We start from the raw sequence: 27,790 nt of genomic DNA, 5'->3' as shown, positions 1-27,790 counted from the left end.
GGCTACGATTGTGAGACTTCTTCGCCAGAAGCCACTTCCATAAGGTCTGGGCATCCAGAGACAGGACCCGTGACCTGGTGCCTCCCTGCTTGTTCAGATGGGTACATTGTTGTTGTGTTGTCTGTCTGAATGGAGCTGGACTGTAGGGACGGGTACAGAGACTTGAGAGCAAGATGGACTGCCCTTAGTTTCAAGAAGTTGATGTGATAACTTCTGTAGGAGAGTAGGGTCTGCAATCCTATGATCACCCAGATTTTTGCTTTTTGCTTCACTGGTTTACGACTTTCCCTGGCTGGGGGCCTGCTAATCAGACCCACAGCCTAGCTGTTCTCTCTATTCCAAATTGTACCCAGGTACTGAATTGGCACTGGGCCCTCTCTAAGTCCCTGTACCCAGGGCTGAGGTGCACCCAGAGGTCTCCCAGGGGCTGCAGCATGTATTATGCCACCCCTGGGCCGACTAACCAAACAGACACAACTGGCTGCTTGACAGCTGGGGCAAAGTGGTGTACTCACCCTTTGCTTTAGATATCGTATTCCTATATCTAAACCTAAATGGGCACACAGATCTCCTATCAGTCACTCCTATGGCAGGCCTTGACAATCCTGAAGGCATAGTGCTTGGAATCGTTTGAGATAGTGCTCTGGCATGAGCTGAGCCTGTCTGCGGCTTTCGGGATCCATCCCTTAGCCGTTTCCATGACATCGCATACCATATACTCTTAAGTGCATTATAATCCTCGCGGTTATGTGCCAACTCTGGTATCGCTTTATCAAAACATGTCGAGTAAGGTGTCATACGAATTGGAATACTATTTATTTTCAAAGTTTTATATAGCGCGAACAAGATCTTCACAGATATCAGAGCGCTTTACATAGAGGGGTACATGAGGGAACATAGTCAAACAATAAATCACTAGATCATACAGTACAAATAGGTGGCTACAAAGCCCATCACGAGAGTAATAAGACAGCTCATACAAATAAGTAAATGGGTCAAGCATGTAGTACAGATCGGTGCAGGGTGTTAACAGAGTTCGAGATAGTAGATCAAGTGTATTTAGCCATGAGGATAGCTTTTACTTCCTTTTTAAATAGTGTAGTGGAGGAGATAAGCCTGGTTTCGGGAGGGAGTGAGTTCCAAATCCTAAGCGCCAATCCTGAGAAGGAGCGCTTGTATGTTTTTTCCTTCCTGAATCTTCGAGGTTTCAGCAGAAGATTGTTTGTGCCTCTCGTGTTTCTAATTCCCCCAGAGATTGTCAGTTTCTGAGCAAGGTAGCCGGCTGAGTTTAGGTGTACAGCCTTGTGTCATGCAGGCGATTTTCAGATGTATTCTGGCTTCAAAAGGCAGCCAGTTCAGGGATTTCAAGTCGGGGGTAATATGGGAGTGCTTTTTTGACCCAGTGATGAGTCTCGCTGCAGCATTCAGAGAAGCTCTTAGTGGTGCGGTAGTAGTTAGGGGGAGTCCGCAGAGGGCGGTGCTGCCGTATTCAATACATGGGATGACTAGCGCTTGTACTGCTGTTTGGAAGTCTTTGGCTGGGAGGTAGGGTTTAAGTTTCCTCAGAGTATTGATCTGGAAGTTCGCTCCCTTTGTTGCCTTGCTGATATGTTGCTGCATGTTGAGGTTGGTGTCAAGTGTTATGCCTAAGGATTTTGCTGAATCCACTATGGTCGGTTGGACATTGAGTGCTGTTAGGTGCTTAAGCCATGTTTGTGTGGTAGATATTTTCGTGGGAGGTGAGATCAGAAGGAACTCAGTCTTCATAGCGTTGAGTTTGAGGTGGTTATCAGCCAGCCAAGATTGGGTGCTTCTGATCGTTGAGTTCAGACGCAAGATGTCTTTGGGGGATTGTAGCTTGAGATATAGCTGAGTGTCATCGGCGTACATGTGAAATTTTACGTTGGATGCATGTAGCAAGGAGGTGAGGTTCCATGACTAGGTTGAACAAAGTTGGGGATAGAGAGGATCCTTGGGGGACGCCTAGCGTTACAGGTATTGGCGAGGACATCAGGTTGTTGCTCTTGAATTTCTGCGACCTGTTGTGAAGAAAGGAAGTGAACCACTTGAGAACAGTTCCAGATAAACCCATTCTTGTGTTTAGTAGTTCTAGTAGATTCTCATGTTTAACGGTGTCGAATGCTGAAGAGAGATCTAGAAGGATGAGGAGGCAGGTGTCGTTTTGGTCTAGCATTTGAAGTGCGTCGTCAATTATGTGAGTCATGGCAGTTTCTGTGCTGTGTCCTGCTCTGAAGCCTGACTGGTGGGTGTTGAGGAGATCAAATTGCTCAATGTGTTTAGTCAATTGTAGTTGTGCGCATTTTTCCAACAGTTTGGCGAGAGTAGGAATATTGGTGATGGGACGGTAATTGTTGAGATAAGAGGGGTCGGCTGTAGGTTTTTTTAGTAGAGGTGTGACCTGACCAACTTTGAGGGAGTCAGGTATGCTTCCTTGTTGGAGAGAGCTGTTGATAATTTTAGTCCAGAGAGGGAGAAGCAAAGGGGTAAAGTCTTTTACTGCGGAGGCAGGGAGGGGGTCCGTGAGGTGATTGGAAGGTTTCAGGGTGCTGAGCAGTTTGCCAATTTCTTCTTCCGAGTATGTGCCGAAGGTTGACCATGTAGCATTGTTTTTTGGTTCAGTGGGTGCTAGGCATTGGGGTTTGGAGTAGAGGCTTGCATCCATGAGGAGATCGCTTTTTATTTTGTCAGTTTTTTGGATAAAGAAAGCAGCGAAGTCTTCACAGGAGGGTGCCTCATGCCCAGTGTTGAGCGGTTGGGGTTGTTCCTTGGATTGTGTTCTGATTAGCTCAAACAGATTTCTTGGGCGGTTTTTTTGCTTGGTCGAGTTGGAGGCTGAAGAAGTCTGATTTTGAGCGTTTTATTTTCCTGAAGTAGGCGTTTCTCTTTTTCTTCAGCTCTTTTAGGTGCATTGCAGAGGGAGCTGATCTCCAGGTACGCTCTGCCATTCGCATGTCTCGTCTATCCTCATGGAGACTCCCGTCGTACCATGGTTTGGAGATTTTAGTAGAGACTCTTTTCAGCTCCATAGGAGCAGCCTCATTGATTATAGAGGTCATAGCGTTGAGGTAGTGGTCAGTCAGAGTTTGTACGTCTGTAGCGCCTGTCGGTGGCAGTAGGAGGTTGCAACTGTTGGGGGGCAAAGAGCCTGGGTTGAGCTTTTTCGAGTCTCTTTTCCAGACTTTTAGCTTGGAGAGTTGAGCCGGGTTAACTTTGACTTTTTCATTGATAAAAAATGTGACAATATGATGATCTGACCAGTCACAGGGTTGGATGGACTCGAGTTGGATAGAGTCCTCTTTGGAGATGATTAGGTCGAGGGTAGAACCTTTCTCGTGGGTCGGGCTGTTGCATATTTGGGTGAGGTTAAGGGCATCGAGGAAATTTTTTAGACTATTTACCACTGCGTCGTTGCGATCGTTCCAGTGGAGGTTGAAGTCACCAAGGTATATTTGGGTGAGTTGCCGTCCGGAATTAGTTGAGATCAACTCCATTATTTCTTGGGAAAAGGTTAAGTTGTCCCTGGGTGGGTGGTAAATGCTGTGAAGCGAGCATATCGGCTTGCCTTCACTAATAATGTCAAGGCATATGTATTCCCAGGATGTTGGGGATGTTAGGGTGGTGGAATTGACTTTCTGAACAGAGGTTGTTCCTGTAGATGCATGCGATTCCACCACCTATTTTGCCTGTTCTGTCGAGCCTGATAATGTGGTAGTCGGGAGGAACCAAGATGTCCATTATAGGTGTCGAAGATTCAGTTAGCCAGGTTTCAGTCAAGATGATTAGGTCAAGGTCCCGCGATAAGAGGAGGTCAGCAATGGCGGCGGAATGTTTCTTGGCTGATCTGCAGTTGAGAAGAGTGCATTTGAGACGGGGTGTGTTGGGGGTGGTAGATGGTTCTAGAGAGAGGGATTTTTCTCAGGTTATTGGGGATGGAGAATCTGCTGTTTAGTGTGGGCGGTCTAAGGGGATTGAGTGTATCGAGGGAATGTTGAGGTGTGGGGTGGTTGTGTTATTTTGGGGGGTTGGGTCATAGGAGCGGAGAAGGGTGAGTGTGTCGAGGTCAGAAGAAGAGTTGTGGGTGCGACGAGGGCGGTTGTTGCGATTACGACCTGGGATGGAGGTCAGATACGACGGGGTTAGCATTCCACCCTTCTAGAGGGACCCGACATGTTGGTAACCTGTAACCCCGGTTAAAGTCAGACAGAGCCTTAGCTCCACAAAATGGATGCTGCCACCGAGACACAAGTCTGCCCTCCTGTTGCTGGGAGTCCTCCCAGCGCAGGAGGCAAGGACAAAGGGTTTCCTGTCAGGGGCGGTGCCAGCACCGTCCCAGACAGGATTTTGTGTATCCTAGGTAGGCAGGGCTTTAGAGGAAGGTGACTGCAAGTGGCACCCCGGTGCTCACTATGCATAGGCCGGCTTGAACCAATTCCAGGGGCACTCCAGACCCTGGGCTGGGGAAAAGCCCGCCAAAGGAGAGGGGTGTAACCACCCCCCTCCTAGTCCCACCCATAGGGCAGGACTTAGTCGCGTGCCAGCCCCCTTTTTCAGGATAAAGGTAGGAACTGGCCCCCTTCCAAATCAGATCAATCTTTGAATCCTGAACAGACTTTCTGCGAGAGGAACTCAAGACTCTTCCTAAGATTTCTCCCTTGTGACTAAGGAGTAGTCACCCTGCAGCAGCAGGCACCAACCAAGCATCGCGGTCTGCTGTAAGTCTCTCCTCCTGATCAAGACTGCCCAGCACGACGAGAACCGGCTTCCCTGGCACCTCTGACCTCAACCTACATCATCAGCCCAGCTGTGATCCGTGGGTGTGACGAGACCTCGAGGGACCGGCCATCTTTGAAGACTTCACGACGCTTGTACAGCACGACCACCGAGTGACCCTCGACTGAGTGCTTTGGGGTAAGAGAAGCCCCGACCCTGAGCAGCTTCAGCACCGAAGTTCAGCCCCCCTGCATCCACGAGATCTGCGTGGGGCCCTTCTGCTCTTTGCTGCTCACCGCATTGTCCAGGTCACTTGCCCGTTGGCTAGCGACCCCCTTACGACGCTCCATGACGACAAACACCGCTGGTCTGGTTGCTCCAGACTGGCCCTTGCTTCCCTCCATCAGAGAAGCACCCTGGACCCTCCTGGTCCACTCAAGACGCCATTTTAGGTCCACCGCGTGGGCCTTGCATTTGCCAAGACTTGTTGCCCCAATCCTGGGTCCAGCGACGTCGACAGCAGAGACCTTCGTGGGACAGCTCGCACCTCCATCCTGGTCGCCGACAACGCCTCCTGGTCCGAGAGACTGCAGAGCCCAGCAGCGCCCACTCACCTGGTCAAGGTGACTTCTTCCGGTGCCACTCTGGTACCCACCTAAATCACTGGCTAGTGATTCAGAACTTGGTCCCCTCTGCTTTCAGGTCTTCTTCCCTGATCCAGGCTTGGATCTCCACGAACTTTCTTCACTGGCCGCCTGCCAGCAACTTCTTTCTTCAGGCTCCTGGTTCTTCAACGAGGGTTTCCGACGCAACTTCAACCCTATGCAGCCGCAGCCCCTGGGCTAGGTAAACTGAGTACCCCGGTGCTCCAGCATAGTCCAACACCCTAAGTGTTCGGATCCACTCCCGTTTTCGACCCACCTAGTCGGGTTCGCCCGAGAACAGTAACTTTGCAACTGCTAAGCATCCATAGACTTGTTCCCGCATTACGCGTGAGAGTTTCCACTCTGCACACGGCGTCCCTAGGCCTCCTGCTTCTAATCCAAGGGTTCAGCATTGTAGGCCTAGCGTTTCTACAGTCTAGAAAAGTATTACTTACCTGCTAGCAAGTTCGCATTCCACTTCTTGTGTATATGGTTTTCCGTGCCCCTAGGGCATTTGTGTAAATTGTGCGACTTAAAGTATTTTCGTAAGAGTTTTGTTGTGTGCTTAGCTCCCTGACTCAAAGAGTTCAGGGTAGACTTGTTATAAATAAATATCTGTTTATTTTCATAACAACTTGTGTGGTGTCCTTTCACTTGGTGTTCAAGGGGTAATGTGATGGTAAAACAGCTGGCTTAACACGCCCTCTAGAGTCTTAGCCTTAGACTGCTCGTATCCATGCTACTAGGATAGCTGGTCTATAAGGTTGACTTACAACCAATCATCAATAAGGGTTGTTTGGACTGATACAAACTGCTCACTAGAATAGTGAACATTATATATCAGGCCAACTTCTCACAACTTCTCTCTGTCTCGGACCAGAAACCTTGTACCTGAAGCTGGTCCATGTGAGCTACCCAACCCTGCAGTGAGGCATCTGTAACCACCGTCTGGGTCGGAGGGACCTGATGAAAAGGGACCCTTCCAGAAGGTGTGAGCGTTTCATCCACCATTTCTTGGAGTCCCTGGCAGCCTGAGGGAGAGCGACACGATTGTCCCAACGGCCTGACCTCTGTGTTCATTGATCTTTGAGGGACTGTTGTAGAGGCCGCATGTGAAGTTTGGCATTAGGCACAATAATAACGCATGAGGCCTTCGATCCCAGCAGCGATGACACCCGCCTTGCTGTGGAATGTGTAGAGCTGAGAAGAGTGCAGCACTTGATCAGCATTGATGACAACCTCTCCTCCGAAGGACACACGCTTGCCGTTACGGAGTCCAGGGAAGCGCCCAGATAATGCATCTGTTGTGTGGGGTTGAGGACTGACTTCTTGTAGTTGACTTGCAACCCCAGGGAGTACAGCAGATTGAGACAGTATGAGAGATGGCTCTGGAGCAGTGAAGGTGTGGAACTTTTAGGAGCCAGTAGTCTGGGTAGGGATAGACTAAGATCTTCCGCCTGCGGAGGAAGGCAGCCACCACCGCCATGCACTTGGAGAATGTCCAGGTGGCAGATTTGAGCCCGAACGGAAGTACACAGTACTGGTAGTGCTAACAAGAAACCTGGAACCTGAGGAATTTGCGATGTTTCACTCAAACAGGAATGTAAAAGTAGGCGTCCTGCAGGTCGATGGCACACATCCAGTCTCCCTGGTGAGGATGTGGGAAAATCTAGTGCAGGGCTAGCATTCGAAATTTCTCTTTCCTTATACACCTGTTCAGCAGGCGCAGGTCGAGGATAGGTCTGTACTCTTTGGCTACTCCTTGTTTTTGGACCAGGAAGTACTGTGAGCAAACCCCCTGGTTTCGCTGGTTAGGTGGGATCTCTATGGCCTTCCTGGAGAGGAGGGTAGACACTGCGCTTCGTAACAGAAGATTGTGTTGTTGAGAAAGGCACTTCTATTGTGGGGCCACTTGCGGAGGGGGACTTGAAACTCAGCAAGTAACCATGGTGCACAATATTCAGCACCCATCTGTCTCCTGCTGTGGTTTCCAACTCTTCCAGGTGAAAAACGATACTCCCTCCTACCTGAGTGGCGAACGGGTGCGGAGGAAGCAATGCCTCAATGTTTGGGAGGCTGCTTGGAGGAGGACTGCTGTTGCTTGTTGTTAACCCCTCTGGCAGGCCGCTTCTGCTGGAATTAGGACCTCTGCTGGTTCAGGAAGGACCATTGAGGGGTTTGAACCCTCTGTTGGAAGGGGCGTTTGTCGTTCTGACAGAAGCGTTAGTGAAATTCCTTCAGTTTCTCCAGCCCAGCTGCTTTGACCGTATCCAGCTCGGTCTTAATCTTAGTCATCTCATCAGCATGAGCTCTGATTAAGGAGGAACCGTTAAAAAGGAAGGTTAAGGACCTTCTTCTGTGCGTCCGGCTTAAGGCCTGTGAGGCGCAACCACGCTGAGCGCCGCGAACAGATGCCACGTGAGTAGCCATGCGCGGCGTGACCTGAGGCGTCGGCTGACGCGCTGATGACTTGGTTGGCTACTAGACCACCCTCCTGCAGGATCTCATGAAGTCCTGCCGATCTTCTTTGGGGAGCTTGTCGGTAAACCTAGCCAAGGAGTCCAAAAGAGATCTGTCAGATCACCCGAGAAGGGTAGAGGCACTTGCAATCTTCATAGATGATGCATAAGTGTTGCACATCTTCCTGCCATAAGAGTCCATTTGCTAACTGTCCTTTTCTGGAGGAACTGAAGCGGACGAGGATGCGGAGTGTGCTTTCATGGCGGCTGCCAAAATGACCGAATCCGCTGGGGGATCGGACCTAAGAAACAAGGGATCTTCGTCTGGAGCCTTGTACTTCTTTGCAATCCTCAACGGAACGGACCCCACTGTGGCAGGAGTGAGTAACGTGGCCATAGCTGGTTAAAAAAAAACTGGCACCAGAGGCAGGAGCGGTCTGGGAGCTGTACGATGGTGCAATGTCTAAAAAAAAATTGACGTAGGGATCACAGGAGTGTGCAAGGTGATATTCAGCTTCTTCTCCTCTACCCAGTACATCAGAGAAAGTCTTGATGTCATCGGTGGGAGATACCCTTGATGGTGGAGTCGATGAAAAGGTGGGCGAATAGTCCCGAACAGAAGACCTCGTGGAAGACCAGGTGGATGATCTTCTGCGTCTCCTCTTGTGTGGACGTTCATGGTGCAAGCTGTGGCGACCCCTTGAGCATGATCGGCTTGTGGAAGGCGACCTTGGTCTTCTGGGAGGGGACTTGGAAGGCTTTGCAGGAGCACCTCTATCAGGATCTCTTGGGGTTGTGGATGGTAAGTATGTCCGAGAGTAGTCGGAGACCGGACTTCTGCGGTCACCTGTTCGACACCCTGCAGCCATGAAGCCACAGACCGTAGGCACTCTTCTCGCCAGCTCTAGGAGATCTCGCTGGAGAAATCTGCACAATAAGCAGCCCTGGAGATGATGACTGGGCTCTTGACGTCGATCGGGATCTCGACGTTGACTTGAACTGGTCCTCCTCAGTGGCCTCTGCAATTATTTCCCTCGATGTCGAACGCCTCGACATCGATGAGGTCTGCGTCACCTTCGGTGTCGATGTGCGCGGCGATCTGTTGTGGGAACGCAGTCCTGTCCTCAACGTTAGTCCTCATATCTCCCTAGGCGATAGACGTCGAGACAGACGTCGATCGGGAGACCTAGACGTCGACCTCCCATGACGTCGTGCTGGCGTTGATCACCTTGACGTCGAATGATGGGACCTAGACGACGCTCTCTACGTCGACATGTTCACTCGTGGCATGGTCTTTGCCGGCGAGACTCTCGATGCCGACCCCCTCGAGGGTGGCGGAGAATGCCGCGACATCAACGGGAGCCTAGACGTCGACGGAGCTTTATCAGATCTCTCTGAACCCACAGCCTTCGAGCCCGAAGTGCTGTGCCTCGACGCAGACTTACTGGCATGCGGCAGAGAGTCAACGTTGAGACGATGACTTGTCCCTCGACGCTGAAGAGTGCCACGACCTCTTCGACGGCGATCTCGACGACAAACATTCAGTCACCTTCCCTCTAGACTCAGGGGAAGTGGAACGACGCAGTTTTCGGTGTTGCTTACTTGAAGAAGGTGCCTTGAAGTCTCCATGGTACCCTCCATGATGGCTTCTGTCCTTCACTAGCTGTGCAAGAAGCATGATGCGTTCTGTCACGCAGAGTCCTTTTGGAAAACTTCTGGCAATGACAACACTGGTCAGGATTGTGTGAATTTGGAAGGCACACAATACACAAAGCAGGCATTCGGACTGGAAAAAATTTGGGGAAAAAACAAAAAACCAGTAGAGTATGCCTCTAGGTATCAAATTGTCGAATTGTCTGGGAAAATATCAAATAAATCACTTTCAGTCAAAAAAACTGAAGAGCTCAAACTCCAAGATCATCACAGAAGGAGACGGAAAAAAGAATTTACCTGTCACCTGTGGTGCATCATGGGAGCAGAGAGTCTCCTGCATGTCTTAAAGACATGGTACCCTAACCCTGGAAAGCCTTAAAGGCAAGGTGTCAGTTTTTTTTTTGTTTCATTGCTCTGCTATGCAGCCTACAGGCAACTGCCTGCCATTACAAGCTTTCCTTAAGGCAATAAAGCATTGGTGTATGACAATTTCTCAGTGCTTCCTCTTTTCCTTATGGGTTAGGAGGGTATTGTTATGCAATGCTAACCTATGTAATTTAGGCATTTTTGCCATGTTGGAAACATTCTAGGCTGCATGTATATGTTCACACACACATATATAGATCTATATCTATATCTATATCTATATCTATCTATATACACACACATACACACATATACACACACACACACACACACACATATATATATATATATATCATCATGTGATCAAGGTCCGAGGAGGACCGAAACGCGTCATGGCGGAGGTGCTGGGTGAAATAAAATAAATATTGCAGCATGACTTTGGGTCCGCATCGTCTCTTTGGAGAACGTGTTCCTGTGGGTGAGACTACTTTCAGGACATATATATATATATATATATATATATATATATATATCACACACACACACATATATATATATACATATAAACACATACATATATACACACACACATACATACATATAAAAATGTAAAATGTAAATTGATATTTGTATAGCGCACTACTCACCCGCAAGGGTCTCAAGGCGCTTGTACGAATGGCACTGTGGAACCCATCCTGGCTTTCCCTGTGAGGGGTCCACTCCTGGGCACCCCCAAGGTGGAGGAGGCCAGGCATCCTTAGCGTTGTGGGGGCAGTTGTGGAGATTAAGCAAGCTATTGCCCAGAGTTGCAGAGTGGGACTCCATGATTGGAATAGGCACCGAGGCGAGAATTATCAGGTCCGTGGAATTTTGAGCCACACTTATATACACACACACACACACACACATATATATACATACATTACATACACACATATATATATATATATATACATACATACATACATACATACATATATATATATATATATATATATATATGCTTCCAACCGGTTTCAGTGCAATGAAACCTCCCAAGCACTTTCTCCAGCGCGCAGACACAAGTAAAGCTCCAAAACCAGTCTTTCAATTCGTAGTGGTTTATTTAAATCATAAGTGCAGGGGTGCACATGAGAGCATCGGACAGACGCGTTTCGGGCGTGAACGCCCTTGCTCACTGTTAGCGGTCGGGTGGACAAACTGACATTTTTATAGTACACATTGCATTTTGAAAAAAGCGCGGTTAAATGAAAATGCGCGTTTTGGCAAAATTAGGAAACATGGTGAAAGGACTTATATGCAAAGCAAGTACTGCTGCTCAAAGTTTTTTTGTCGGCCATCTTAACTTGGTCAAAAAACAAAGTTGAATCAATGAAACTAATGCTTAACAATTTATACAAATAAGTCCAACTATTGCAATGATCTATTATAATAATAATACATTCCATAACTATAAATTCAACTAGGATTAATTCCAGTTATGAATATATATACTGTTTCCAAAGCACAAATGCCCCAGTAAGTATTCTTGACCATCGCCAAAACATATTTTTTTGAGTGCGTTCTAAAATAAAGAGCACAAATGCCCCTTGTCCTCACCATTTTTTCATATATATATATATATATATATATATATATATATATATATAGTAATTCAAAATGTCCTCTTCAAACTTGTAATTCAATGCATAAGTTTGTCCATCCTATTGTAAAAAACATAATGTTACAAAAAGTGGGGGAGTGATAAAATGTCAGCGATCAGGCTCGTTTTGACAAATTATGTGCCAGTTAAATCCAACATCAAACTTGAGATATAAAAAAGAGACAATACTGTGTCAATACACTAAATATTGATCAAATGAGGTGAAAGTCAGTATGACTAATGTTAGTTAAATTCTCGGATGTTAACGTCACATCCTGTTTGCTCCAAGGGTCACACAGTGGGAGATATATATACATTCTGGTATTCGCATTCTGAGACTAAATGGGAAACATTACATCTGAAAAGGTTATGTACAGAGAATTTTAGAAAGTTCCTCAAATCTTCTCCCATATTGAGACCTGCGGGAATTTTGCTATTGAGTCTTATGATATACATTGACTCCAATTGTCTTAATTTCCTTTCGTAATCCCCTCCTTTTTTAGACGCTCTTACCGCATCTATAACAAAATAATTTAGATGAGATAAGTTTCTGTTGTGAAATTGGTCAAAGTGTCGAGCTACAGGGTAGCTCTGATCACAGTTCACAATAGCGCGGAGATGTTGGAGGATACGCTGGTATACAGGTAGTTTGGTACTCCCTATGTACCTCAGATTACAAGTACAGGTTAAGACATATACTGCTAGTTCTGTCCTGCAGGTATAGTGAGCTTTTATTGCAATGGGCTTTGGATCAAAGGGAGTTGTGTAGGTCCTGGTGTTAATGCCAAAATGGCATGCGCGACAAGAGATGCAGCGGTAGAAACCCTTACGGGGTGACAACCAATCATCATTTTTCACAGTTTCTGGTGCACTGGATACCAGCTCATTGCGCATGCTATAAGCCCTTCTATATGTTACTGTAGGTTTTTCTGGTAAGATATCATTTAATACAGGGTCTGTCAAAATTACTGGCCACTGTTTTACCAGATTTGAAATGTAGCGGGCTGGTCTGCTGTAACCGGTAATTAATCTGATTTCGTTACCATTATCTGTGAAATTTGTCGCATCCTTACATGTTGAAGTTTCTGCTAATAACTTCATCCTGTCAACTTTGTTTGCCTTGGTTCTGGCTTTGTTAAGTTCTGTTCTTTTGTAACCCCTTGCTTCCAAACGGGAACTTGCCTCATTTTGGTGCTTATCACGGAGTTCTACCGTACTACAAGTCCTATGTATTCTCAGGAACCCCCGATAGGGGATTGCTCTGATAGTGTGTTGCGGGTGAAAACTTTGTGCATGTAGAATGCTATTTCCCGCTGTGCTTTTCCTGAAGAGACTTGTTGTAAGGGTGTTGTCTACTACTTCAACCAGAACATCAAGGAAACTGACCTTATGTTTACTTATTTCAGCAGAAAATTTCAAATTGGAGTTATTTTTGTTAATACTGGATACAAACAAATTGGCCTCTTCCACACTTCCTCTCCAGACAATAAAAATATCGTCAATATACCTAATGTATTTCACAATGTTCTTGTTCCAAGCTGTGGCATGTTCCACCTTGAGGACATGCTCCTCCCACCAACCCACGTGGAGCCCCGCGTAGCTGGGGGAGAAGCATGCCCCCATAGCCACACCTCGCAACTGCTTATATACCTTGTCATCAAAAAGGAAGACATTATTGTTAAGGCAGCGTTCAATCATAGTGATCAGCATGGCATTATGCTTGTACAGTTCGACAGGCCTTTTATCCAAATAAAATTTGACAGCTTTTAGGCCTTCTTCATGTGAAATACTAGTATAAAGACTAGCAATGTCCATTGTCATTAGCAGATATTCCGCTGACCAATTACATTGATGTTTCTGAGGAATTCAGTTGAGTCCTTGATGTAAGCAGGTAATTCTGTTACGAAGTCTTGCAGGTAATGGTCAATGTACTTTGAAGTATTTTCAAATAAGCTATTTATAGCAGATACTATTGGCCGCCCTGGGATTGGAAAAACATCTTTATGAACTTTCGGGATGAAATAGATATTTGGTAATGTTGGGTGATCTTTTTGTAAAAAGTTCATTTCATCCTTGGATAACAAACCATCTCTTTTCCATCCGTAAAGTTCCTTATGATAGGCTTGTTGAATCAACCTTGTAGTTTTGAAATCAATCTGTGTATAGCATTCTGGATCATTAAGATGTTTATATGCCTCTTCCATATATTGCTGTTTGCCCCAGAGTACAATGTTTCCACCTTTGTCAGATGGTTTGACAATAACTGTTTGTTCCATTTTTAGTTTTTTCATTAATTCATTGTAGGGTCTTGTCTTGATATTCGTAATTCTTTCTTGTTCTTTAGTACGTGAATTGAGTGTTTTGAGGCCATCTATTATGAGATCCGCATATACATCTATTGCATCCTTAGGCATTACTGGCATAAAGGTTGATGGTAATTTGAAAGGGCTTTCCACAGTTTGGCCCAGGTTGATACCTTCTTCTCTGGCCACTTCCTGTGTGTTTTGGGGGGATATATCCTTACATGATTGAAGTGTGTGCATTGTTTTCATTAATGTAATGTCTTTAACTTGCAATCCACTCTTTTTCGTTGGTGGGGTAGGAGTTATTCTTGTGCTCTTCTTCGTAGTTCCCACTCCTTCTTTGATTGCAAAGTATTTGCGTAATTTTATTTTCCTGATGAATTTGAATATATCCACTCTGGTGTGGCCATAGTTGAAATTGCTCTCAGGGCAATAGGAGTCCCAATGCCAGTAATTGCTTTTCCGCCTGGTCCAATGAAATATCAGTGAGGTTGATTATAGTGTTGTCATTTATTACTTGTTGCTTTTCCAATTCCTTTTTTTCGGCGGTCGCCCTCTGCCTCTTTGCGCACTTCCTGCGTTGTCTTCGCCTTGAGTTCCTGAGTTGTACGTATACACACATACATATACACACACATACACATACATATATACACATACATATATACACATACACACACATATATATATACACATACACACATACATATATATATGTCGAAAGACGCCATCCATCGTGTTCCCATTAGCAGTGGAAACCAAAATAACGCCAGAGCGAAACCACAGTTAAGTGCTCATTTCTTCTGTGCTTTATTTCGTGCTAAAATTTTCGCCAGCAATCTGTCATGACGCGTTTCACCTCACGAAGAGGCTTGATCACATGATGTGTCAATAACATAAATGAGGGTATATATAGTGAAATCCACTCAAACAGCTGTATTTAATATACAAACAGTAAACATGGAAAAGATACTGCCTAAATGAGGTGTGGCGCCGCGGCCAGGACGACTGACTCCGGAATCTGGGGATCACGGTTCGATCCCCGGAGCCGGCGGCAGATTAGTCCAGCACCATGTGACTCTGGGCAATAGCTTGCTTAATCTTCCCGACGGCCCCCTGCGCCTAGAGACCCTTACGGGTGATTGTGCGCTTTACAAATGTGGATTATTATTAAATGTAATAGCAGCAAGCAGCATATTCACATACATATATATATATACATATATATATATATATATATATATATATACACACACATCTACATATACATATATACACACACACACACACACATATATATATTTTCTATATGCTCCGGGATCCCGCACATGGGATTATTCACAGATTAGGAATATTGATGAGTATCCCCGTGATGAGAACTTCACTCTTTTCAAGTGTTCTTTTGGAAAATTGCTGGCAATAATTACACTTCTTTGGTTGGTGAGAGGATGGTAATCACACAATACTAACAGAATGCGGATCAGACTTTGTCATCTTCGCACAAGAAGGACATTTGTTGAACAAAGCTGGCATTTCTGACAGAAAAAGTTTACAAAATGGACTACTAAGAAAGCTACAAGCAGTCAAAAAACATCAAACGAAGATAGAAATAATTATCAAGGAACACATTTCTCACTAGAACAATCAAAAATTGACTAGTTCAATGCTCCAGGATCCTCACAGAAGGAGCCGGGAAAAAAAGAACTGATCGATCACCTGTGCTGCATGATGGAAGCAGGGACTCTAGTAGGTCTTAAAGGTACAGTGTCAGTTTTATTACTGTTGTGGTTTTATCTATACAGCCTATGGGCTAATTGCCAGCTATAGCTTGCCTTTTTCTTTGAAAATAAAAGGCTGTGTTGGAATACTAGAGGAGTGCATGTTCTTTGTTACAGAAATGCTTTATAATGTTATACTATTTTAAAGGAAAAAGCTAATGCAATTTTGGCTTCTTAGCCAGTGCAAAATGTTAGGCTGCATGTTCATTTATTTACATGTATATTTGAATGTACTGCGTACACGTTTACTTGGCTGAACATACACACATTTATTTTTGTACACGCTCCAGGGTCCCCGCACGTAGGTGGGACTATTCAGTGCTTATGACTATTGAGGAGTATCCACTGGAAGAGAAAGAAGTAAAACCCTAGGGAAAAGCAGGAGAAAGCACTGACAAAAACGGAGTGGAATAAGAGCAGTGCAGCAGCACAGGAGAGCTGGGCCTGGGGCCAATAAGGGTTGGCGGGACTCTCTGCACAGTGCAACTCGTTTTGGTATACTATATAGAAAGCCAGCTTACTACATCTTGCCCAATGTTACCAAACTGATTTGCAGGCTACATTCCCAGGAAATCCCACAACATTTCGAACTGCCAAACTACAGACATCCAAAGCAACGCTTCTTTCGTCATTTGCGAAGTGCAACAAATATTGAGAAAATGTATTTAAATAAGGAAAGTGTCTCCATATTTTTCATTATATCATGCAAAAACAACATACTTATGCAAGGTTTGCACCAACATACTGCCATCAATGTGTCAAAAAAGAAACCATATAATTGGTATAGATGCACAAACAGACCAACATAGCATAGGAAATATAGCAAAGTTAGGAAAAAGGCTTTGGCACAGCACCCCACAAACACCTCCAGGTGGAAGGGTTAAGCTCGATCAGATTCCCATATTGGTCTCATACAGTTTAAACTATCATAACTACTCTTGAAAGGTTCTGCAATATATAAAGACATTTTTCAGGCTGCAAAAAACAAAAGACCAGTTTGGTTAAATGTTGAAATGATCAATGAACAAGGTGATGAAAACGGGGACAATACTATGTAAAAGGAAACCGCAGATCTTGCCACTTTGTGCAAAATTGCATAGGATTAACTGGTATTATGCTCTTATTTAAATAGATGGTACTCATAAAAATTAACAAAAGTGATCACTTTAAAGGTCACTTCCATAAATCTAGCCTTTGGGCAACATGATGTGAAATTATTTTACTCCAATATTGATCAAGAAGAAGATGAAAGGAAAGACTTTGGTTATTATTGTTGTCACAAAATAAACAACTGCCAAATTGGTCAATCCTCAAAAGTAAAAAATAAAAAAAACTACCTTTCCCACTGTAGAAAAAAATTCTTCCAGGTCTCGTGGACGAATCCTGGCAGCAAGCTGCATACAGAAGACAGTCCTAGCATCCCGTTCTTCTGGAGTCAAATTATCAATTGGTTCTCTAGAACAAATAATGGCTGGTTAAGTTTCACAAAATCAAGTTGACCATTTTATTCACAAATCTTTACAGCAATTGACAAAGTGTATATGTATCTAATCCAAAAGAAGGTACAGTGATCTTCAAATTAGTGCAATTAGAATAAATCACTCAAATAATAGAGATGTAGACTTATCTTGATTGTGCAGATTAGAGTGCACTACCCTTGGAACCAAATGTGTTAACTAAGGAACAAATAAGATGCAAAATCTGCAAGCAAAGCTACACTCTTTTTCACTGAAATTTCACAAAGTTAAGCTTTACCAATCTACGGTAAATAGCACGAAGGGAGTACAAAATTATAGTCTGACAACAAAAAAAAACACAATTTTTTTTCCTAACAATAGAAACACTTGGTGTGTTCCAAAATTAAACTTATTGCCACGAAAACCATTAAGAGTCATGCATTAAAAGAAAGACAGGGGTAAAGTATACATTAAATAAACAAAAGCCTACCTTACAGGACTCTTTTCTTTCTTAAAAGGACTTTTGCTTCTAGACCGTCGCCTACTTTAAAGACAAAAAAAACGATGTTATGTTTATCAAAAAGAAAACAATTCAAGTAAAAAAATATTTGTACATAAAAACCTCAGTTTGATGTGTGGCAATCCAATCTTCCCTCTCATCCCACTGTTGAACTTTGGAGGTCCAGTACTGCAATAGAAAAACAAAATAACTTACCATTCATATCTATTTGCACCATGCAAGCATACAAAGTCAATGTTGCATGCTTAGCTCATAAAGGTGCTCAATTCTAAGAATAAAGATCTGAATTGTAGGTTTGATTTCAAATCTCCTGGAACCACAAACAGAATTTCAAAGCAATTAAAGTTTATCAAATATCAAAACGATATGCAGTTACCAAAACAAGCATTTGCAATGCAATAGGTCTCGCATTAATTTAGTTTGAGCTATTGGCATTGCTAAATTTTGCAAGACCAATTGCAACAAAAGTCTATAAGTGTTTGTGTGTGTGAATTGTTGTGCGTGTGGTTGTGTGTCTGTATAGTTGTATGTTTGGCTGTGCGTGGTTGTATGTGTGATTGTGTGTATGTGTATGTGTGTGTATGTGTGTGCTGTGTGTTTTTGTTGTGTGTGGTTGTATGTGTCGGTGTGGGTGTGTGAATGTGGTTGCATGTGTGGTTATGTATGTGTGTGTGCGGTTGTATGTGTAATTGTGTGTATGTGTGTGGGTGTGTGTTTGTGTGTATGTGTGATTTTGAAGTTGTGTTTGTATGTGTGTGTGTGTGTTGTGTGTTGTTGAGTGTGTTGTGTGTGCGTGCGAGTGGGTGTATGTATGTATGTGTGGTTGTTTGTGTGCTTGTGCGTTGTTGTGTTTGTGTGTGCTTCTGGTTTAGCAACCCTATTTCAAACCATTGCTTAGATAACACGTGAGACATGGCGTATGTAGGAGCAGACTGCATGTGCCCCGCTGGACATGTCTCCAAATGGGAATTTTGTTTTCAAAGCTGCACCTCTCCCTTTAATGGACCAAAGCTACTCTAAAGAGCACATTTCTGTAATCAGAAACCCTTCAGATGGAACTGGAGCCATTGTAAGCCCAGAGGTCACTGCTGGTGCTGCTGTGACTTTATTAAGCTCCCCATCGTTTACTGCATATAGTACAGAGGGGACTACAGAAAAATAGAGAGGGAGAAACAGATATAGAATTAAAGTAAGTGTGTGTGTGTGTGTGTGTGTGTGTGTGTGTGTGTGTGTGTGTGTGTGTGTGTGTGTGTGTGTGTGAGAGAGAGAGTATATGCATTGATGCTAGATGGATGAATGGGTGGTGGATGTGTGGGTGGGTGACTGGCTTGGAGTCTGGATGGATGGGTGAGTGGGTAGGTGGATGGATAGAGGTGGATGGTTGAATGAGGAGATGAAAAAAGGTATAGAAAGGGGATAAGGAGTGTGAAGATAGTTTTAACATTTGTCCTACAGCAGGTTTTTGTTCCTAATCTGGGCCTTAATCTTCCTTACCCAATAAATGTTAGGCAGATGATTTTGTTATTCTCTGTGAAAAGACATTTTCCGAAGTGGCCTATTAGTACACAGGTCATATTTCAGATTACATTGCTATCATTAAATCACTTTCACTTTCGCTGTGGTGCATTGACATAAAAGAACACTGCTGACGCAGCTCTCTTGTGTTCCAATACGAAAATATTTACTTTATCAATGTGGCTATAGAATGGCTTTAAAAATATGTAAAGAATAAGTGAGGGCTCTAAACCAGTCCTAGAAATGTCCTTGTTGTCTGACAGACTTGAAATCACAAATAACCAGGTGGTGACTCACCCACTCTCCAAATACTCGCTATTGCAAAAAGAAATCATTTTGACTATGTAGCAATTTGCCTCAGGTTGTGCAATTAGGGTCTCCAAATGGGCTACCAACTATTTTCAGGTAATCTATGTAGAAACATTTCTCCTCCCTCCCTCTCAAAGCTTTCTTATTGATTTTGGGTTTTGTAAACGGAGTTCATGATGCCGAAAGCCCGATACAATACAGCATGTTCGGCGCACGCAGACATCCTGCCAAAGCATCTGCATTGCCTAGCAACGCTCCCTCGTGGTAGCAGAACTAGGACAGCAGACAACGCAAGGAGCTTTAATGCCGATTTGGTGCGCAGATCCGTTATTACAACACTGGGTCACTCGTGCAGCGCTGTGTAGAAGCACATTGCTATGGTACTAGTTGATATTCCTACAGAATAACAAAAAAACAAACGTAATTGTATAAGCAATAATCCCGGGCTGGGTGTGAGCGTGCGTGTGTGTATGTGTCTTGGATGGAGTCTGTGTGTGTGTGTGTGTGTGAGTGAGTGGGGGGGGGGGGGGGGGGGGGGGGTTGCCTGTCTGGGTGCCTGCGTGTCTGTTTAAGTGCGTGTGCGCCGTGTGTGTGCATGCATGCGCGAGAGGCTGACTTGCAGTGAAAGTGGGACAGGGGATGTGCACGGCGCCGGCCTGGGCGTGCGCGCCCACGAGGTCAAATCCGCGAGGGAAAGCGCGTGCACCTCCCCTGTCCCATTTACAAAGTATACTAAAGTATACTAGAGGTCCCTTCGCTACGCTCGACCTAACAATAGAAACGAGCATTTGCAATGCAATAGGTCTTGAATTTCGAGAATTTGAGCAATTGCCATTGTAAATGGCAATGTCTTATTTATGTGTTTAGAAAACCTTCAAGCGGGGCCTAAACACGCACTTTGTGCTTATAGTCCTTGCTTATGAACAGCAAGGCTGGCAGTAAAATAGGCGCAGTTACTGCCAACCTTGATTCTCATAAGCAACGACTAGAAGTACAAAGTACAAATACAATTAATCGCTTTGAAATTATTAATTCCAGATTAGGTTGTACTCTGTGGAGCTGATGAAGGGAAATGTATAGAAGGTCTAATATAAATGAGATGTGGTAGGTGCAGTACACCAAGCTGTGCCGGGATGTCCCTAGTGAGCAAGTCACCAGCACTGCTTGTCTAGGTGCAGTAGCACAAGCTGTACCTAGAGGTCCTTAGTGAGCATCATAAACTTTGAAGATATGGTAAATCTATCCTACCCATAATGCACTGCATGCAAGACAGTACCACGTGTACATTTAGATAGCCATGTCCATGTAAACAATTAGTAGCTTTGAAATGTGACAAAATAATTATATTAATTCCATATTAGGTGGTACTCTACGTGGAGCTGATAAAGGGAAAATCTAGAAGGTCGAATATAAATATGAGATGTGCTAGCGAGTAAAGCAATCACTGCCAATCAAGTTTAAGACTAAGTGAGTGTCCTGTCTGAAGGCCTTTAAGTAGTGTATTGAGGCTAATTAAAACCTAGGGCGTAACACATGTAACAGGGGAGGTCCTCATGGGTGGGTACAAGAAGATTCGAACAAGTTACTTACCTTCGGTAGGAAAATGCTACTTACCAGTATGCATCTGTTCTTGGCATGTAGAGCTGCAGAGTTGCACACTGTGCATAGATCGCCACCTAGTGTTGGGCCCGGATGTTTGCAGTTTGTTTTCCTGAAAAGTTCTTTGGAAGTCACGAGATAGGGGACTCCTCCTTAGGACCACATTGCGCATGGGCATCGGCTCCATCCCCAGATTGTTTTTCCCCATTAGGGAAATGATGGAGCTTTGCAAGAAAAAGAAGGATGCCCATGTAATTAGTATCTAATGAAGATAATACTGGAACAGACAAGGGTAGCTGGGGAGGCCGGTGGGCGTGTGCAACTCTGCAGCTCTACATGCCAAGAACAGATGCATACTGGTAAGTAGCATTTTCCGTTCGAGGCATATGAGCTGCAGATTGCACACTGTGCATAGATTGTATAGCAGTACCCACTCTGAGCGGCGACCACCCCTATCTGTTGCAGTAGTTTGGAATAATGTTTTGAGAACAGCCTGGCCCACATTAGCTTGTTGTGTTGTTTGCACATCTACACAATAGTGTTTTGTGAATGTGTGCGGTGTAGACCATGTAGCTGCTATGCAGATGTCATCTAGGGGAATGTTCCCTAAAAATGCGATTGAAGCCCCTATTTTTCTTGTAGAGTGGGCTTTAGGAGGAACAGATAACATACGTTTAGCTTTGTGGTAACAAATCTGTATGCATTTGACAATCCATCTAGCTATCCCAGATTTTGACATGGGATTACCCTTGTGTGGTGGTGAGAAAGACACAAAAAATTGTTTTGTCTTACAAAAAGGTTGTGTCCTTTCTATGTAGTATAGAAATGCTCTTTTGACATCTAATGTGTGAAGCGCTCTTTCTGCTACGGACTCTGGTTGCGAGAAGAAAACTGGCAGTTCCACAGGTTGATTGAGATGAAATGGAGAAAGACTTTGGGCAGGAATTTTGGATTAGTACGTAGAACTACCTTATTTTGATGCATTTGCAAGAAGGGGTTCTTGAATGGTTAGTGCTTGTAGTTCACTAATAGCTACTAGGAAAGCAACTTTCCATGTTAAAAATTGTAATTCACTCTGTGTAAGGGTTCGAAGGGAGGTCCCATTAACCGTGTGAGAACAACGTTTAAATTCCACACAGGTGAAGGTGGTACTCTGGGAGGAATTATTCTTTTAAGGCCTTCCATAAAGGCTTTAATGGCAGGCACTCTGAACAGAGATAGAGGTCTGTTTTGCAGATATGCTGCTATTGCAGCAAGATGTAGTCTAACAGACGTATAGGCTAATTTACATCTTTGGAGATGCAGTAAGTATCTTATGATGTGTTGAATAGACATCTAGGGGGATCAATGTTGTTGTGACAATATATCACAAATCGTTTCCACTTGGCTGCGTAACATGCCCTAGTGGTTGGACGTCTAGCTTCTTTACTGACATTCATGCAGTCTGGAGGAAGGTTCAGATATCCATATTCTAGAACTTCAGGAGCCAGATCGCAAGGTTGAGCTGAGCTGGGTCCGGGTGTCTGATCTCTCCATGGTTCCGTGTTAATAGGCACGGAGATAGGTTTAGTTTTTGGTGTGGTACTACAGACATCTGCAACAGTGTGGTGTACCAGAGTTGCCTGGCCCACGTTGGAGCAACTAGGATGAGGGTTAGAGAATGCTGCTGTAGTTTGCGTACTACTAGTGGCATAAGTGGTAGAGGTGGAAAAGCATACGCAAATCTGTTTGACCAATTAATCCATATCGCATTGCCTTTTGACAGTGGGTGTGGATATCTGGCTGCGAAGCTTGGGCATTTTGTGTTTGTGGGTGGCAAATAGGTCTATTTGAGGATGTCCCCACATCTGAAAGAATGGCTGAAGAACTTGCATATGAAGTTCCCACTCGTGGGTCTGTTGCGTTTAACGACTTAACAGATCCGCGATAGTATTTTGTACTCCCGGAACATGTTGGGCTAGGAGGAATATGTTTTGAGGTATAGCCCACCTCCATATGTCCTGTGCTAGTTGAGAATTGCAGGGAGTGTGTGCCTCCCTGCTTCTGTATGTAGTACATTGCGGTCATGTTGTCTGTGCTGACTAACACAGCTTTGTTTGCTACTTGCTTATGGAAAGCTTTTAGTGCTAGGAATATCGCTAGTAACTCCAGATGATTGATGGGGAGTAATTTTTGTTGCGGTGTCCACCTGCCTTGCATGGTGTGTTGCAGTAGGTTGGCTCCCGACCAGAGAGCGATGCGTCCGCAGTCAAGATTATCTGAGGAACTGGCTCTAGCAACGGTCGTCCCTTGGAAAGGTTTTTGGTGTTCCACCATTGCAGAGAGCGATGAGTCCGACCGTCTACCAACACTAGGTCTGTTAAGTGACCTTGAGCCTGGTTCCATTGACGTGATGACAACTCTTGTAGCGGACGCATTGGAAGTCTTGCATGGAGTACTATGAACACTATGAACACTCGTGCTGGGAGGGAGTGTTGTAGCTGAAACTTTGTTAGAAGAGTTTGCATGCTGGCTATCGTTGCTGGAGTGGGATAAGCTAGCGCTGTTGGGGTGTTTATTGTGGCACCGAGGTACTGTTGTACTTTGGATGGCTGTAGAGGAGACTTGGTGTGGTTTATTGTGAACCCCAAGTTGTGGAGCAGTTGGATGGCGGCATGAGTGTGTTCCATGCATTGAGAGTGTGAGCTGCCTTTTATGAGCCAGTCGTCGAGATACGGGAAGACATGGATGTGCGGTCTCCATAGATGCGCTGCCACTACTGCTAAGCACTTGGTGAATACTCTTGGTGCTGTTGTGACTCGAAATGGGAGTACTTTGAATTGACAGTGCTGTCCGTCTATTACAAATCTGAGATACTTCCTGAGAGCCTTGTGAATGGGAATGTGGAAGTATGCGTCCTTGAGATCTGGAGTTTTGCAGCAGGAGCGGAAGTACTTGTTGGTGTGACCATGTGAAAATGATCTGACTGTATGTATATGTTTAGCGTTCTGAGGTCTAAAATAGGCCTTAGAGAGCCGTCCTTCCTTGGAATCAGAAAATATAGAGAGTAAACCCCCTTGTTTTGTTGCTGCAGAGGAACTGGTTCTATTGCACTTTTTTCTAGCAGAGATACTACTTCTTTCTTTAAAAGTGATAGATGTTCTTGTGACATTGGACGCTGTTTGGGTGGTATGTTTGGGGGGGGGGGGGGTAGATGTTAGTTCTAGACAGTAACCTGACTGAATAATTTGTCGCACCCACCTGTCTGATGTGATGTTGATCCAGGCAGGCAGGAATTGTTGAAGGCTCTCCCCCCCCCCCCCACAGGAGTGGAATGATGGGGGGGGGGAAGAGTCATTGGGTAGGGGTAGAGGCAGAGCGTGAGTTGTTGTTTTTACCTCTGCCTTTGTTATTACCCCTGTAACCCCCTCTCTGGTAGCCCTTAGTGAATGTGGATTGACCAGGGGTTTTGTAGGAAGTGGAGGGGCTTTCTGAGGGGTAGCCTCTTGTGTTGCCTCTGTATGATGAACGACGAAAGGAACGTCTGGGAGCTTGCTGCTGCAAGGCTCCCATAGATTTTGCTGTTTTGGTGTCTTTTTTCATTTTTTCTAAAGATACGTCAACATTTGGGCCAAATAAATGTGACTCTTCAAATGGCTGATTAAGGATGGAGTTTTGTACCTCAGGTTTAAAACCTGAAATACGTAGCCAGGCATGTCTACGTAGTAGGGTGCTGGTATTGATTGCCCTGGAGGCAGTATCTGCAGCGTCTAGGGCACAACGAATGGAAGTATTAATAATATTTTTACCTTCCTGTATAAGTTTATTAGCCCTGTTTTTGTATTTGTCAGGTAGATGCTGCATTATGGACTCTAGTTCATCGTAATGTGCCCAGTCATATCTTGCCAGCAACGCTTGGGTGTTGGCAATGCGCCAGATGTTAGCTCCTTGTGCCGCTGTTCGCTTGCCGGAGGCGTCAAGGAGCTTAGATTCTTTGTCTGGTGGTGAGGCATCACCTGATGTCTGGGAATTAGCACATTTACGTGCATTAGACACTACTAGAGCATCTAATTGTGCTGTACCTTTAATATAAACTGGATCTGCAGGGGCAGCTTTATATTTTTTTCTCAATGCAAAGATTGAGGACCCTAGCCCAGACAGGATCCTTAAAAAACCCCTGTTGAGTGCTTGAGGACACCCTTAAGCATTGGCAAAATGGCAGTAGACCTTTGTGTGTTATCAAAAGTGTCTAATAGGAAATCTTCCTCCACTGCATGTGTGTGTAAGTCCACCCCATGATATTGTGCAGCCCTTTGGAATAGTAGGTTAAAACCTATAGTATCAAGGTCTGGAAGGGTATACATCATCTTGTAGGACGTAAGGCACATCAGGGGTGTTGTAATCATCCCATGGATTAGGTGACTGAGGGGGACTATTGGTCCCTGCTGGGTCGCGTGCACCCCCACCTGTGTCATTAGAATCTGTGTCTGCATCATCATCTGGATTGGTAGATGATGTAGGTAGATGATGTGGTGGGGGAGATTTAGGAGGAGGAACAGTATGGGGAGGTGGTGGAGAAGGGACCCTTAATGGAGAGGTTGCAAGGTCTCTTCTTTGGAGGGGGAGGAGGTGCTGGCGCCCCAAGTGGTTTCTTCTTGGAGCTGAGAGTCAATTGTCCGGTTTTAGGATTCTTTACATGAGTTTTCTGTTTGGGATTGGTGTAAAAAGTTCTGAGTAGGGCAAATCCTTCACCGTCGAAGTTTTCGGCACCGTAGGTTTTTTCGGCACCGAGTCGGTAGCTGGTGTCGGGTCTTTTGGCTTAGGAGTGTGCCCTTTTGAAATTTCTTTTACCGGAACCGGTTGTTTCGGTTCAGACGCCTGTGAATCTGGCGCTTTGGGCGGTTTACTCGGCTCAGAGTGCGGCTTCGGCATCGTTGAGCCGCTGCCAATCTTCAGCGCCGTGTGCTTAGGTGTCGGAGCAACGGTCGGCGTGGTAGAGGAAGATGGCTTCTTCTGTGTTGGTATAGGATTGGCACCAGGAATAGGCTGGTACAGGCCACAGTCGCCTGAAGGCTTAGTGGGCTTCTTTGCCGGGCCCGGAGGCGGGGCATGGGAAGCAGTGTCTCGGTGTGCACCCGGGCCCGAAGGTGAGGGTGACACCGAAGCCTTGTTTGAGGGTGTTGAGGAAGGGTTGGGGTCGACTGTCTTACTTACGACCCGTTGAGCTGGAGTGATGTCCTCGACGTCGGAGTCTTTGGCATCTGAGGATCCAATACTCTCTTCGGCGTGCTGGTGTTCTGGCACGTCGACGCCCTCTTCGAAGAGGTCGTCGGGGATCGAAGCGGACGAGTGAGCAATAGTTCTCCGAGCTAGTCGGTCCCGAATGGTTTTCTTGGAGCTGAATGAGGCGCACGCCGAACAGCCTTTGGCCTCGTGCTCTGGTGAAAGGCAAAGGTTGCACACCTCATGTAGGTCAGTGTGGGGAAACTTCGACCCACATTGAGGACACTTCTTGAATGTAGTCCTTTCCATGAGCTAGAAAGTAAGGCGTAGGTAGGCCCGAAGGAGTTAGTCGACTACCGGAATCGAAGAGGTAGAGAATCGGACCGAGGTGTAGCGCGATCGAAACAATACCATCGAACTGGGTGTGGATTGCGTGCCGAAGGAAAGTTGGTTACAAACCGGAGCGCAGGAAACACATCCGAGCCGGAGCGCAGGAAACACATCCGAGCCCGATGGCAGAAAAAAACAATCTGGGGATTGAGCCGATGGCCATGCGCAATGTGGTCCTAAGGAGGAGTCACCTATCTCGTGACTTCCAAAGAACTTTTCAGGAAAACAAACTGCAAACATCCGGGCCCAACACTAGGTGGCGATCTATGCAGTGTGCAATCTGCAGCTCATATGCCCTGAACAGTATATTTTGATTCCTTGTTGGTTCAAAAATAAAACTATATCTTTTGATACAAAACAATTGGCATAGAGTTCAGTTCTTGAGTGTGTGAGACCATTTGCTGATTGAGTGGGTACAACAAATGCTTTACACGGTTCTCTGATACTGCCTTACTGCTTGACCAAGCTACCACTTTAATGAGTAAGGTTATATCTAACCTTAGCCTCTGCCAAACCTCTGGGGACTCTATACACACTGTACCTTACTTTGGTCCAGTATATATAGAGCCACTTTCCTACAGTTATCCAATGAGAGGCAGGGGCCTTCGGTTGGTGGCTGCTGGCTAGCAGGCCACGCAGCTGTGGGAGTTGGTATCCTGGTCACTTGCTCAGGGCAAATGGGGAAGTAGTATAGGAAAAAGGTTGCACTGCCAGAGGCACTCGAGCTGCTGGGTGCAGGGTGCTTTTGAGCAGTCTGTGTTGGCTGGGGGGGGGGGGGGGGGGGGGGGCTTTACCAGGGCCACTTTTGGAGTTTTCCCTCACTGGGATGGAATCTCCCTGGCCCTCTGGAACCGTGGCTAACAATTTTCCACCTTTCCTATCCTTTTTTCTCTTTTGGTGCTCAGCTGCACTGACTGCAGTTGGAGCCCCCCTAGGTTTATTGGGTGAAGCCTGGCATTGGGCCAAACAGCAACTCACCCTGGGACAGCCCTTACTCTTTATTTCTCCTGGGACATACTGGTGAGGTAGTGTCATGTACCACAGTGTGACTGGCACAAGTCAGTGGCTGGGACTACATTCACCAGTAGGTGGTGGAAGTGTCTACTCCCCTCTGGGATCTCCAGCTCGCACTCTTGACCCATTCTCCAGTTGAAGGCTAGGAGTACTTCCTCCTCCGAGGACCTATCATCCCATGCTACACTGGCAACCCCTGAAACTACAC

At 45.3% G+C, this 27,790-nt stretch overlaps 1 protein-coding gene across 6 annotated transcripts in view; it reads right to left on the bottom strand.

The window, feature by feature from the left end:
• RBM39 (RNA binding motif protein 39) overlaps window positions 1–27,790 on the bottom strand; it is a 503,417-nt gene that overhangs the window by 414,054 nt on the left and 61,573 nt on the right. For 5 of the 6 annotated variants that reach the window (XM_078652224.1, XM_078652226.1, XM_078652227.1 and 2 more), the window contains 3 exons: window positions 17,656–17,721; window positions 17,524–17,577; window positions 16,914–17,031 (listed from right to left, as the gene is read on the bottom strand). In XM_078652224.1, the coding sequence (XP_078508350.1) occupies window positions 16,914–17,031; window positions 17,524–17,577; window positions 17,656–17,721 (238 nt within the window). The remainder of the gene's footprint in view (window positions 1–16,913; window positions 17,032–17,523; window positions 17,578–17,655; window positions 17,722–27,790) is intronic. The other variant, XM_078652225.1, reaches the window with a different exon arrangement.

This window comes from Lissotriton helveticus, chromosome 7 (assembly GCF_964261635.1).
Source record: "Lissotriton helveticus chromosome 7, aLisHel1.1, whole genome shotgun sequence".
Classification (NCBI taxonomy): domain Eukaryota; kingdom Metazoa; phylum Chordata; class Amphibia; order Caudata; family Salamandridae; genus Lissotriton; species Lissotriton helveticus.
This window is presented reverse-complemented; position numbering and strand designations above follow the sequence as displayed.